Below are 15,612 nucleotides of genomic sequence, written 5' to 3' on the forward strand. Positions count from 1 at the left end.
TCTTTGATGGCAAAAGTCTGATGTAAAGACTGCTTGAGAAGATTAATTCTTCCAAATTCTCACCAGTAATGATGAGATCATCAACATAGATAAGAACACAAAGTTTACTTGCAGATCCTTTCTTGACAAATAAGGATGAGTCTGCATTGCTTCTTTTGAATCCAGAGGTTTCCAACACAGAGCTGAGTTTTGAATACCAAGCTCGAGGTGATTGTTTTAAGCCATAGATAGCCTTATGTAGCTTACAGACCTTGTTAGGAGTGCCTTCTTGTGGATGACCAGGAGGGAGCTGCATATAAACTTCTTCTTCTAATTCTCCATGTAAGAAAGCATTTTTCACATCCATTTAAAACATAGGCCACTCATGGTTCACTGCTATTGACAACAACACCCTCACAGTATTCATCTTTGCCACGGGAGCAAATGTCTCCCTGTAATCCACTCCATAAGTTTGAGTAAAACCCCTTGCCACTAACCGAGCTTTATGTCTCTCAATTGAGCCATCAGATTGGAATTTGGTTTTGAAGATCCACTTACTCCCTACAACTTTCTTCTCAGCGGGAAGTGACACCACACTCCAAGTTTTGTTTCTATCCAATGCTTGTAACTCTTCCTACATAGCCTTTTTCCAGGTTGGTTGAAGATTTGCTTCTTGAAAAGTTCTTGGTTCACTTTCACTTGAAATGTTTGAGAGAAAGGCAGCATGCGATTTTGACACTTTGTCATAAGAAAGAAACTTTTTGATTGGATACCTTGCAGCAAAGGTCTTGTAATTGTCCCACTTTGATGGAGGTTTCCTAATTCGAGTAGGATACCTCCTTTGAGGTTGAACCTCAACAACCTCTTCTTCAATCTCTTCTTCAACATCTTCTTGTGTTGCTTCAGCAGGCAACACCACTTCATGTTGTTCTACACACACATCATCATTTTGAGAATCTAGTGTAGGTGGAGAATCTGGTATAACTGTAGGAGCAGGAGTAGGTGTCTTTTCTAAAGGAGTAGAGGAAGGAATAACTGCTGCATCATTCATGGTAAGAGTTAGGAGAGGCAATGAAATAAAATCACTGAAGAACTCCCCTTGAGTGGAAACTTCTGGTCTGCTAAAGAAGGGAGATGATTCATCAAATCTAACATCTCTAGAAACCACCAGCTTTCTGGTTTTTGGATTATAGCATTTGTAACCCTTTTGAGTTGTGGAGTAACCCAAAAACACACATTTGGCAGCCTTCGCATCCAATTTGTCTCTATGTATTGCTTGGATGTGAACATAACAAACACATCCAAAAATTCTGAGATGAGACAACTCACTTTTCCTCCCTTTCATAATTTCGAAAGGAGACTTCATATGCAAAACTCTGCTAGGAAGTCGATTGATAAGATGTGTGGCAGTAAGGATGCCTTGAGACCAAAACTTCTTGGGAACATTCATTTGAAACAGCAAGGCTCTAGTTTTGTTCAACAAATCCCTATTTTTCCTTTCAGCAATGCCATTTTGCTGTGGAGTTCCAACACAACTTGTATTGTGTCATATTTTTAGACATATACTCAGTGCCATTGTCTGATCTTAAAATATGAATTTTTGAAGAAAAAATGTTAATGACAAGATTATGGAAGTCTTGGAAGACCTTTAAGAGATCACTTTTGAATTTTAACAGATAAACCCAAGAAACTCTAGAATAATCATCAACAAAGGTAGCAAAATACTTATAACCATCCCATGAATCAAGGGGGGCTGGACCCCAAATATCTGAATGAACAATTTGAAACATTTTACTGGCTCTAGAAAGAGATACATCAAAAGGAAGTTTAGCAAATTTTGCTAATTGACAAATCTCACAAATGAGAGAACTTTTACAGAAACTAGGAAACAAGGTAGACAAAATAGTTTCTGAAGGATGTGCAAGACGCTGATGCCACAACTTGTGCTCTTGATCTTGGTTTAAGCTGGTTTGGAAGACTCTTAGAACATTAAGGCTTTTGGATAGGTAATATAGCCCATTTAGGTAAAAAACCTTCACCAATCACCTTCGAAGTTGCTAGATCCTGGAAACGACTTTGTGAGGATAGAAAATAGCTATGCACTTGACAGAATTTGTAATTCTTCCCACAGACAATAATTGAAAAGGAAACGAAGGAACATATAGGGCTGTGGATTCAATGTCTTTTGTACAACAGATTGATTTCCTTTTCCTTAACACAGCTACTCCCTTCCCTACTTAGCAACTGACACAGTAGAAGGTTTTGAAAATTTTTTCAAATTCATGAAGATTTGAATTTTTATTTGTCATGTGATCAGTGGCACCTGAGTCTATAATCCAAAAATCATGCATAGTATTGACATTAAGAGCAGTAGAGAACGCATTAAGGATACATGGAATCTCATCCTGAGATAGTCCATCGGTTTCAGCTAAAAAACCAGCAAACTTTCCTAGGAGTGCAGCTTTGTTCCCCTCCTCATTACTTTCATTTCCAACCTTCTTCAGTTGAAGGTAAGCTGCAAACTCATTTATCAATGCAGTAGGATTTGTGGTGAAATCCACTAATCCGTCATTAGCAGCTGCATGGTTGGCCTTGAAAGTGTGGCTAGGTGTTGGCTTTTTCTGGAAACTCTTAGCTTCCCTTGAGAACCTTTGCTCCTTATCAAACTTTGGCTTTAGCTCGGGATGCAGAATCCAGCAAGTGTCCTTCAGATGCCCTTGATGTTCACAGTAAGTACACCATAGATCAGGCCTCTTCCCTTTATACACCCTGTGCTCAGTACTTCTGGAGTTTGAAGCAAAAGCTTTTGATTCTGAAGCAGTGGCTTTGGTATCTGCATTCATGACTTTCCTTCTCACTTCCTCCCTTTGAATGGTAGAGCATATGCTAGTTAGGGTTGGTAGCTCAGAACTCATGAGAATATGACTTCTTAAGTCTTCATATTCTGGTCCCAAGCTAGCTAGCAATTGGAAGATTTTATCTTCTTCTGCTCTTTGTCGCAGCTCCTTGGCGACAGTAGTGTGAGGTCTGTAGATGTTGAGCTCGTTCCACTTGCTTTTCAACCTTCCAAGGTGCTGGATGAAGGAGTTACCTTCTTGCGGAAGGTTGGAAATGTCTTTTTGGAGTTGGAAAACTCGAGCAGCATTGTTTTGATTTCCATACATCTCTTCTACAGCCTTCCAAAGATCCAGGGCTGATTCCGAGAAACTGAAAATATCAGAGATAGCAGGTTCCATGGAGTTGAGAAGCCAAGACATAACAAGCAGATCTTTGGCAAGCCAAACCTCATATGTGGGAGTGAGTTGCTCAGGAGGTTGAACACTTCCATTGATGTGTCCAAGCTTTGACTTCCCTCCAAGTGCAAGAGATATAGCTCTTGACCAAGAGAAATAGTTGTACTCATTGAGTAAGACAGATGTGAGACGAAGATTGGGATTACCTTCAGCCTCAGTTGAGACAATTGTAGAAACAGATGAAGAAATAGAAGAATCTTGTTCCTCTGTCATTGTTGCTTGGAAAGAACCACAACAATAACAAGATCACTAAAAAACAGTAAGAGATGGAAAAACAGAAGAAAGAACTGTATCGTTCTTGCTCTGATACCATGAAGAAAAAGATGAAGAGAAAAAGAAAATTCTTGTATTAAAAACATTTAGGTTACAACCAAGTATATATATACAAGCCTAGCCATACCAGCCATACTCATGAGTCATGACTACTGACTTCCTTACACAGTAAGGTGGATGACTTACTGTGTAAGGTATGGTGCAGTCAACATGCTACACCATACTTTACTGTAGAGTAGGTAGGGTGATGAACACTACACCATACTTTCTCTATTGACTATATATTTCTATATATTTCAATAAAGATCATATTGTGTGAATCATCATGTGAATCATATTTTTTGGGAAACATACGTTAACACGAGTTCAGCCATGTTATCTGAGAAACAAAAGTACGGTTTATAACCTAAACAATTGAGGATGTGTTAGCAGTGTGTGTGTACAGTGAATCATTGGACCAATACAGTCATCTCAATCACTGTAATCTCCACATTAACAATTTAAGTTAGGTTTTTGTTTCTTACTAGTTACTACTGACGTGTTCTAATTATATGTGTAGTTCAGGAGGAAACACGATTAAATAAACCAACCTGAAGACTATAGGTTGAACATTCTGGTCAAGTTCCAGTTGAATGTATTTCAAAATGAAGGAGATTGTGCTTATATGACGACATAACGTCCCAGTTCTAGGAGCAGGTCTGTGAAACAATATACTGAACTCTATCTGCGGACCTGCTAAATGAATGGTCCTGTAATATCTATTCCAGAAAAAAAAAAAAAAAAAATAGAAGAGAAAATAAGAAAGACAGAATCATCAGAGTAAACATACATTGTTTATTACCGGTATCACTCCAAAGTATCAAATACTGTAATACAGAATGGCCGAGCACCCATGTAAATGATGTAATAGTAAGATGAATATAAAGGATTTTGTTTCTAGGAAACTGTATAACTTGAGCTATAGTAAACAACAAATCAAGTATGAAGTCTTAGAATGGATATCTGATCTTCATTTGTTACACTCAAGCTAACAGATCATTTCTGGTCCAATCTCAACAAACCAAAACAAAAACCTAATCTTACTCTTGTGTCTAACTTCACTACCGTAGGACTGTTTAGAACTTAGTTTTCAACTTTTCATTGATCACTAGTATAACATCATCGCTTTTGGCCAGCAGTCTTTGTTATGGAACGAGCCATGTCCTTCTGAGCATCAATTTCTCCGTCTGTCCCAGATGCCTCGTCGATCGGTCCTTGCTTCGTCCTGGAACTCTCTTAAGGTTTCCGAAGACTTCCAAAATTTCTTCTCTTTGTCCAAGCTAGCAAGTCCATCTCGAAGCATGGCAGCATTTATACTCATCTCTTCATTACCTGCCTCAAGAGTTACCAAAAGAGCTGGTCCCGTTCCCTGCCCTTTAACGACTTTTCCTTTTGAAAGATCCCTTCCCTCAATCAAGGCCCTGAACGGTTTGGAACTGCTCAACATTTGCTCACTCAAGTACTCTACTGCTTCTTCACCACACTTATCCTCCCAGCTTGGGACTTTAACGTATGCAAGGCTACATAGTTGGGCGAGGCCAGGTACAGTGGCAAGAGAAGAGTCAAGAGGTCGTAATTGATTGAAAGGGACAACCTCTTGAGTACCAAAGTCAATGTAGAACACTTCATACTCGTCTTGAGAGGAGTTTGTATCTGCCCGAAGGGCATTGACAATCATTGCACGGTTCCAAGAATTATCTTCACTAAACTGAGCAAGGACAATGTCACCCTTCTTAGGCTTGAAATCAATATCGGTTACGGGATCAGCTTCTTGAAGATTCAAAGAAGCAAGCTGTTCCTGAATAGAGGCAGTGTTTTGGTCCTCAATTATCTTAACATAAAACTTACCACTATCCAAAACCCGTGTAACTTCAACTTTTAGCACTTCTTTTTGCTTGCTGGAAACTTCTTGTCCATCATACTTCTCCCAAATTTTCAGTTTCTGCTGTTTGGCAGATTTCTGAACTTGTTCAAGAAGATGAGCATCTGGAATCCTATCGTTGTTGCCAAACGGAGTATATTTTGCAAGGCCATCTCCAACAAGTGCAATTGACATATTGATCCCCGACTCCCATAAAGTTCCCACAAAAGTTCCAGTTTTGTCAACACTCTCCACCTCAATCTCAACATCTCTCTGCATTATTCTTTGCCTCATCACTGCAATTGCTTCATCCGAGAAAGGCTCGTCACGACGGGGACATCTCACCCCTGAGAAAGAGAAGGCAATGCTGCATGTTTCCTTGGGAAGAAATAGCTTAAAATGATGACCACTAAAGACATATTCTACAATGGCAGATATTTTCCTAGTTCTCTGCAAGAATGGCAAGAACTCGCTTGCTTTCTTGACAGGTTCAGTAGTCAGGTCTCTTGTGTACATGACTGAGACTTCCTTGGAAGAATGCTGTCCTTTCTTACCGGCAATAGCACATGATTCAGCAGCAAGAAGAGCATCATAATAGTGCGATCTCTCCGCAAAATCTCGATGTCTAACAACGGTGCCAAGGCCACGTGCAACCATGAGCTCAGCAACGTTCCCGCCAACCTGCTCGGTTGCATCTTTCCCCACAACCTTTACAAAGACTGATCCAAAATTCATTTCATGTCCTTGGCCATCCTTCCTAGAATACTCCAATTGAACACTCACTTCACGACCAATCAAGCGTGTCCTCAGCAACTCCTTGGCTTCGCGTGCATAAGAAGCCGGCTTTTCATTTTTACGAGGATTGCCCATCTTCGGACACCGAATGCTAGAAAGATGGACTCTCCGCTCTGCTAGTGGACTACCAAATGGAAGAGAATCATCGGCCACAATGATGCAGTCCCCACTCACTACCTCCACAACCTTTCCTGTGAAATTCTTGTCATGAATTGGCTTCAAGCCTGTAGCTGGGGGTAAATAGTTTTTCCAAATCCTCAACTTGCTTTTCTTAGCCTCAAGCTCTGCAGCCTTGAGCTGTTTCTTTGCTTCTTCCTCCATCAGGTTTGCACTCCATTCAACATATTTTGCATAACCATTCTTCACAAGCTCCAGCCCCAAGTCCTTATCGGATTCTCCTTCAGGATAATGCAATGACCCTATCAAATTGTTGAACTTGTCAACACCATGTAGAACAACATGCACATCCTTGTTCAACACACGAGATTCTGTATAGAATTTAGATTCCAATGCAAATGTTTCAGCAGCTTGAACAATTCTTGTTGTTCCATGGCTCTTTTCCATCGAGGGCGCTCGAGTTCCTGCAACCAATACATGGACAAACTGAAATTCTGGAAGCAAGTAAACCCCAATTGTGCTCCCATCACGAACCTGCTCCACAAAAGCTTCCACAGGCTGACCTTTGTTTTCTGCTAACAAACTCATTGCATCAAAGTTGTTGCTAGGAGGTAGATATCTAATAGATTCCTTAGCAACACCTGGAACCTGGGTCCAACAGCCAAAACCTTCAGTCTTTGCTTTCTGTTCGAGACTACGCAGTTCTTCAATATAAGGACTAGCTTTGACAATCTGTTTCTGCTGGCTTTGTGGCTCCCTGATCTTGGCCCAGCCATGATAAACAACCAGCTTCGCTACATTATGGTCGCTATTGGCAAGGACCACAGAACCGAAATCACGGCCTATGGAATTTATTTCTATAACATAGTCCACCTTATAGACAACGTCTTTTCCTAAGCAGAGCTGCCTCAAATACTCTCTGCTGTACCACGCAAGGGCTCATCGACGCCGCCTTTCCGGGCCAGCCTTGGCGCCATGAGAGAGGACAGTGTGATGGTTTTTTCCGGTGGAATTCCAGTATTGTTTGGGTTGAGCGCCGTGATGACAAGGGTATCTCCTGAAGTAACAGCCTTTACTTTTTCTTTCAACCATCCTGCTGATGCGGCCATCAAAACTAACAATCAAAGGCAAAAACTATCTTCTTTTTTTTCTATGCATTGGTTGCGTTTGAGTGAGGGATTTATAGAGGGCCAAGGGGGACTATAAATCCTATCTTGATATGGAAAAGGGAAGCATAACCAATAAAGGACGTTTTCCTTTTCCTGTTCTTAGTTGGAATCGAATTCTAATTCCTGACAGATTCACTCCATTTCGGGGACACAATATATACATATACGCTTCTTTTTTAGTCGATTCGAAATGTAAATATGAATATACTTCTACTGTACAGTACAGTGAGTTCAGAATTTGTGTGCAACACGAACCCAGAAAAACCAATACTTTGTTGTTGGTGATAAAGATAAGAGAACACATACCAGGTACCTATTGCAATGGGAAAGAATGATGCGATTAATGGATCTGATGCGGTGGCGTTTCTTTTCCGTCGACCTCATGGGTTCCGCCGGTTCATCTGATAAGAGAACTACAGTGAACGATGTGGACATGTTCATTGTGGGGAACTGTGGGCCTGCACTGGATACATAAGCCTGGGCCGGCTACTTCTTTTTCTTCCTTTAGTTTATGTCACTCAATTGCTCAATTTTTGCAAATTTGCTACATTGATGCTAGAAGTCTCTCACACAAAATATTGAAACAACATCGGATTGCTACAGAAAAATACTTCTCCAAGAATTTTTATCTGTTTCGATTATGATTTATAGGTCTGAAGTGTGCAATGGTTTTTCGTTTCAATCTACTTAACTTGTGTTGTCCGATAAAGAAATCGAAATGAGTACTCATCTTTCCATAGCATCATTCACTAAAATGTCGAACTCTTTATTAATAAAAATTTACCATTTCAAATTAAGAACAAAGAGCTTGAGAAAAAACTGCCTCGAAAGGAAAGGCAGCGTCCCAAGCATATGTGAAGGTGAAACTCTGATGGCCAGGTATTACGTTACCACTGTTAAGGTAACAAATGCCACCAGATGGCCCTAGGATTGAAGGATCAACGTCTTCAACAGTTTGAAACCCATTGCAGCTAAGTTGAATAGCCAGTTGAGAACAAGTACTGCAGGTGTTCGTGATGGTTACTTTCCACTCTGGCTTATTTTCTACTAGCTTTCCAGTTTTCGTCTGCGCAACCTGAAGCTTTTGCGAGCTGCAATCATCACATTCACCTACAACATGATGCACAGAACATCTAAGAATAGCTACAATCATGTTATATATTAGTCGATCACTGCAACAATGTTAACATGACAATGCAATTTTATGTACGTATAAACTAGAGGATGGAATACTTCACCTCCTAGAATGACACTGCAAAGTAAGGCCAGGATAAGAAACTTCACAAGATCCGACATAGCGAGTGCAACTCGATCGAAGTGGCTGGACAAGTACTACTAATTTTTCTTGATCTGCTCTTTGTTGCAACCCGTGGATGATTATAAGGATTCTGTGATAGTATATAAATGGTATGTGATAAATATTGCATTTTAGTTTTTTAGGAAATTAAAATGGATGGCCTCCTTTTAACAGTAAATTGTGGTTATTAGAATTCCACTGCATTGGCAATAATTATGTCATTTCCTGCCAGCTTGTAATATAACAAAACCTCATTTTACAAAATAAAAATTAACAAATTCATTTTCGATCCAAGTGGGATCATAAGTAACTTATGGGTATGGAGTATTAGAGTACCTTAAGAGCAAATACACTCATTTTAGGTGGGTTGGACTAGTTTTCAACCCAAATCAATACACACCGATTACGACAACATATATAGTATATTGATGTAAACGGCCACATCGTTATGGCCTTGGTATTATTACATTTCATATGAGGGTACAATACAATTATTAGAATACTCACGTAAACAGATCATCAAAATGTATTATTTTGCATCTTTCGATACTTTTCTTCAAACTGAACAAGCAATTTGAGAATTTGTTGGTGTGAAAGTAAACTTTGTGGCCCAAGCATAGGTGAAACTGAAATCTTTAAACCCATAAATAGGGTAACCACTATGGAGGGAATAGCCGTCACCGGATTTGTTCAAGATTGAGGGTGCAATTGGCTCCACAGTTTGAAACCCAGGAGAACTAATCTTAATATATAGTTGAGTACATTGGCAGTCATTTGTGATTGTTACTTTCCACTCTGGCTGACCATGGACAACCTTTCCCGTTGCTGATTGTGTAACTTTGAGATTGCTTAGGGTACAACGATAAGACTCAGACTCGCCTAGAAGACAAAGAACATAAACACAATGAAAGAATTGAACACAATGAAACCACTGCAATGTACTTAACTTATGAAACTCTAATAATACTGGGACAAATCACATATAGAAAATCAAAAGTTTACCTCCCATGACGAGACTGCAAATTAGCAAGGCGATGTACAAGAACTTCATAAGAGCTGCCATTGGAAACAATATAGCACTAGATTTTGTCTTTCTCGTGTCTTGTTAATTTGATGAAGAAGTGCGATAAGTCGATCACAATTTATAGGAGTTTGTTTGTGATATGATGGTAAAATAAAAATTAATGCATAGACATTTTAGAGATTTAAAATGTAATTTCGTTACCAAAAATATGGAATTTACATCGCCTTTTAATGGAAAGATTTAAATACTTTGGATGAATTTCAAACAAGTAGCTGTGCTTTGCTTTGACCAGCTCTAATGAAACGACTCTCCCTTTATATATTTTACATACGTTATTGCATTGATCCATATACAGTTATTGCGAAATTATAGGTTTTGCCTCTCTCAATTCACCCTTGAGATTCTAGTAAAAAGAAAAAAGCGTTTTTTATTGGCACCAAAAATAAAACTGACATAGTGACATATCTCTTTGTTTGCTGATGCGATCCTGATCTCTACACATGTAACAGCCCTGAAACCTGGCCAAGCTAGCGAAGACAATTCTTATTACTACTTGTGTGCTTGTTTAAATTTGTCCTCGCTAATTTAGCAACCACAATGAAGAAAACCTGCCCTGATAGAGGATCTGAACTTTCCATTAGTAATAAGCTGATAACTGTATTGCAAAGACTAGCTAGCTAGTGAGGTCTTATTATGTAATTAATCAACTTAACTAGAAAGGAGATGTATTGGTTTAAACATCGAGTTTGTGAACTGTTCAAGAGCAAATGTACGTAGAGGTGATCGGTAAGAAAGGGAACTCATTGCGGAAAACGTAGTTGAAGCTGAAAACTTGATTCGGATGGATCGGTTGGCCACCGTTGAGGATGCACTTATCGCCGGATATGTTCAATACTGCAGGATCAATGGTTATCCAAGGTCTAAACCCACGGCAGTCTAGTTGAATCAGTACATCGCATCGGCACCTATTAGTGAGGTTAAAGCTAAACTCTGGAACACCATTATAGAACTTCCTTCCGGTAAATGTCTGCTTGATATTAAGATCTGCGTTAGTGCATTGGCAATCACCTGCAGATTGTACGTTAAATAAATGTTACATCACACTGATAGACGATGATCGAAACCTTCAACAACAATACTAACTATCTAGGCTTTAAGTAAGACTGACTGATAAATATGGTGACAATTATGAATATATAGATCGAGGTGGTGAAGCTTTACCTCCAATAATGAGACTGCAAATGAAAACAACGCAAAGAAACTTTATCATATCTGCCATTTTTCAATTTCAATCTTGTCGTGCCTTTGCTTTTGTTTGAACAACGTATATAAGAACCAATACCAATTTATAGGGGTTTGTATCATAACAGGAAGAGTGAAAAAAAATGAACCATTAAAGGCAAAGCATGATCAAAGTGATGATGGAGATAACTAGGGAACAAAAATTGGTATTGATGTTTGAATTTTCTAGTTACTGACCAATCTTAAGCCACTTAATTTCTTTCCTCTCCAACTTTCACTCCTCTAATTTGCGTCCATCTTGCAAGATAATTTCCGAAATTTGAAACATTGATTTCCCATTATCTTGTACAATTACAAAGATGAGAGAGTAAAAATATCCATAAAGATTACAATGTTTTTCATCTTCCCGATTGTCAAACCAATTTCAATTCGTCACATTATGTGATCTGAATATTCTATCGATCTTTCATATTCTTCTAATCAAATGCATTTATCCCATATATCTCAAGCTCCAATTTACTAATGAAATGATGGGCAAGGTTCTGAACCTGGATGCACACGAGGAGCCTGCTGGATCAAAATTGCCTGCATGAGCTAGGTAGTGAGCTTCATGCAAAAAAGTGTTTGGAAACTATGTGACGATAGGCCCCTCGATTCAGCTGTAATGGATGAAACAGATTGCCTTGGGTTGGAAACTAATGCCTTCAATTAATTATTTGCTTCAGATTAATTCCTAGTATCTCTCATGTTCACTGGATCGAAATCAAGTCGATATATTACATATATATGTTGCTAACTTGATCCATAGCTGCCTAGTACCATTTGACTACCCTTAATAAGTGGAATGTTATGAGTTCGACTCACGAAGTTGTAATAGTTGAGTTGTTTACCTGATCAAAAAAACAAAAACAAAAACCTTGATCTATAGCTAGATCTGTAGCCTAAGATCGAATTTATGCATGATATAAATGGTTTATGTACTCTTTTGTTTCTCTTTTTCAATAAAATAACTAGGAGTGACCAACGAAAAAAATGGTTACAGGTTAGGCCTCTTTAGATCATGGATTGATGTTATTCTTACGTCTGATAATGCATGCTTGGTGCCCTAGCCGGCCTGTACGTCCCTTGATAGTGATAGAGAATCAATTCCAGCTTAGTTACCTCAACAAAATCGATGAAAAACTCTCGGATATAAGCAATTATGGACTTTTCTTTTCCCTAATCGAACATGCTTTACGTACATATGGGGAAGAATCAAACTAATAATCTGGGTAAACAACCCAATTTGGAAACAAAATGTAGTACGGTTTAATTAGTGCGCGGTTAATTTGGTGGTTTTGATTTTGATACTAGCATTATAGAAGCCATTTCTTGTAAACAAAATTTAGAACATCGCTCTCTTATTACTAGTTAAACTGATGTTTACTACTACTACGTACATGATTGAACTGTTATGATCAGAAACAATCAGTTAAGTACAGACTTGTTTAATTTCAAGAACAAGCTATTCGGGAGGAGAGGGGCCGGGCGACAGAGTAAACTGAGTGTCAAAAGCATAGGTAAAATTGAATTGCTCGCGTCCATAAAGAGGATCTCCATTGTTGATGAGACACACGCCGCCATCAAGGTTGGCCTTTTGGATTAATCTCTTGCACAGTTTGAAATCCACTGCAGCGAAGCTTCACATCTTCTTGAACACAAGGGCAGTCATTGGTGATATTGACGCTCCCATACCGTTTTGTTTGGGTATGACGTACTGTTCTGTTCGAGATTGTGAGATTTTGAGATCGCTGGTAAAGCATTGGCAATCCCCTATATATTAAGAGTAATGCATGCATGTGTGAACCATATATAAATATGTAACATTACAAACTAGGTTTTGTTTGAAGAAATAATATTGGTGATGAAATATACATATAGGGGGGTAGAACACTGTACGATCAGACTACAAAGCAAAGCCAGGCCGATGAATTTCAGAATTGGTGCCATTTTAGAGACAAAATGTGGAGAAGATTGTTATTCTCTAGCCTTTTGTCTATCTTGCTTGTGAGGAAAACACTAAATCAATCTCAATATATAAGAGCTCGAATGATACACATATAACATATGGCAACAAAATGACAGAGAATGCATGCATGTTTTAATGGAAAACGAATGGTAAAAAGTAGAATTAAAAGTGTACGAGGAAAAAAAAAAGATCTGCTTTTAACGAAAACATTAACATTAATTAATGAGATACCATTTAAAGGGTCGTGTGAAATTCCCGTGTGAAATATGGGAATTCAATTAATGTTTTGGATTTGAATAAATGAAATACCATTTAAAGGCTTCCATACTATATACAAAGAGGTTCACATATTGTAATGTCTCATACATCATATATACATGAACCCTATATGTGTGTAACGTTTATATATACATGCCTGTTCCAGAGAACTGAGAGAAGACCTATTCGCTTTTAGAATTTGATGATTTTGCTTTTAGAATTAAGAGGAATTATTACCTGGTCCCGGCGCATTGCTGAGCTGGTGTTCCCAGCCAATGAGCACAAGACACATGGTTCTTTTTTTAACACATCACCAAAATGTTAACTATTGAGATAACGGTGTTAATGGCAAACATAATCGTCACTTTCTCCTTCATATGAAATGAAGAAACCTTGAAACCTTCTCAAAAGGAAAAACAAAGAAAAATTGCAGAAGCACATTGTTGTTCTACTGGTCTGCAATCTTTACAACATTGTAGGACAAATTTCCCAACCAACCTATATTCTTTTGCTCACCGTCACAATCAAGCCAATTGAAGCTTCTGGGTTTGGTTTATAGGTATGAGATTTGAGAGGAGAGAGAAAGTAGATCTGAGTTTCCCTCTCCTACACCACCAAAGTCCGAACGCCACCATGACTCACCTCCACCACCACTAGACTCATCGGCTTCCGACGAGTCCGTTCCTACCTCCACGTCGTCCGACGACATCGGAATTCAACTCACGCGCGGATATACAGGTACCCAGAATTTTCTCTGGGCACCCAAACCTTCTTCTCCTCACCCATGATTATTGAGAAAATTAAAAAAATAGAGTTCATTAATGCAAATCGATTATTGATAAAGAAGATTCAACCGAACAAAATGGATGAGAAATTGAAGATTTGAGTTTTGGAATTAAGGCCATGGAGAGTGAAGAAGAAGAAGACCAGTGCTGCGTAAGTTTGAGGAATTACAGATGGACGGAGTTAACAGCTTTGCTATCTATTTAGCTCTGATTTAAAAAATTGTATACGTGTCTTGTGCTCATTGGCTGGGAACACCAGCTCAGCAATGTGCCGGGACCAGGTAATAATTCCTCTATTGGTTGAAACAAAACCTAGTTAATTTGTAACAGGTTCAAACATGCATTGCTCTCCATACTGCAGGAAATTGCCAATGCTCTCCTAACAGTGTCAAAATCATACAGTCTCGAACGGAGAAGACATACAAGGATAAACAAGTGTGGAGCGTGAGCATCATCAATACCTGCCCTTGTTCTCAACTGGATGTTAAACTCAGTTGCTATGAATTTCATACTGTGCAACCGATTGATCCTAAGGTCTTAACCCGAGTTGAAGGCGTCGTTTGTCTCATCAACAATGGCGAGGCTCTCCGGCCACAGCAGCAGTTCAGTTTTACCTATGCTTACGACTCTCAGTTTCCTTTCATGTTCCTCTCCTCCCGAATAGTTTGTCCTTGAAATTAAGCGAGTCTGGTGAGAGTTTACAAGAATAATAACAGCTCAATGATGATTTTGTTGATGCGAAGACGTTAATTCAATTGTTTGTGTAGCTACATTCTTTGTACTTTTTCTTTATAGGAATAACGGTTGAAGTCATTTTATCTCAATAGTTAACATTTTGGTGATGTGTTAAAAAAAGAACCATGTGTCTTGTGCTCATTGTCTGGGAACACCAGCTCAGCAATGTGCTGGGACCAGGTAATAATTCCTCTCAAGCAATAATATTTGGTGATGAAATATAGGGGGAAGAACTAATTAATTTACCTCCTACGATTAGACTACAAAGCAAAGCCAGGCTGATAAACTTCAGAATTGGTGCCATTTTGTTTAAAACGTTTGTCTATCTTGCTTGTGAGGAGAACACAATAAGACTCGATCTCAATATATAAGAGCCAGCTTGAATGATGATAAATATGGCAACAAAATGACTTGTACAATTCTATGTGTAGAAATGGATGGTAATATACGTTGTATTCCCTAAAATAGAGAAAAATCAACTGCCTTATCTGTCATCCCAACCTATTCCATTTCAATTTCATGGTGTCGGTCGTTGTAGATGTAGTTTTCTTTATAATATTTTCTTTTTAATTATCGAATTAAAAGGAAAGCTTTTAATGAGAACTTTATAATGAGAATCAAGTGAGGAATTTTGAATATATAATTACACCGAGTGTTTTAAATTTTGATGGATATTTCCAAATTCTACTATACATTTCATACAATCGTTTAATTCACAAATGTTTTGATTTACGATT

At 38.6% G+C, this 15,612-nt stretch overlaps 1 protein-coding gene and 1 pseudogene across 1 annotated transcript; both read right to left on the reverse strand.

Annotated features, from left to right (window-relative positions):
- Window positions 1-4,703: 4,703 nt before the first annotated feature.
- Window positions 4,704-7,466, reverse strand: LOC101291994 (annotated as a pseudogene).
- Window positions 7,467-8,319: 853 nt separating this feature from the next.
- LOC101292283 lies at window positions 8,320-14,064 on the reverse strand. The gene is made up of 2 exons (XM_004292925.1): window positions 13,998-14,064; window positions 8,320-8,636 (listed from the first exon to the last, which is right to left on the reverse strand). Exons 1-2 carry the CDS (start codon window positions 14,062-14,064, stop codon window positions 8,320-8,322), a joined length of 384 nt encoding a protein of 127 aa, XP_004292973.1.
- Between the last annotated feature and the right edge of the window lie 1,548 nt (window positions 14,065-15,612).

This window comes from Fragaria vesca, linkage group LG2, assembly GCF_000184155.1.
Source record: "Fragaria vesca subsp. vesca linkage group LG2, FraVesHawaii_1.0, whole genome shotgun sequence".
NCBI classification, from domain to species: Eukaryota; Viridiplantae; Streptophyta; class Magnoliopsida; order Rosales; family Rosaceae; genus Fragaria; species Fragaria vesca.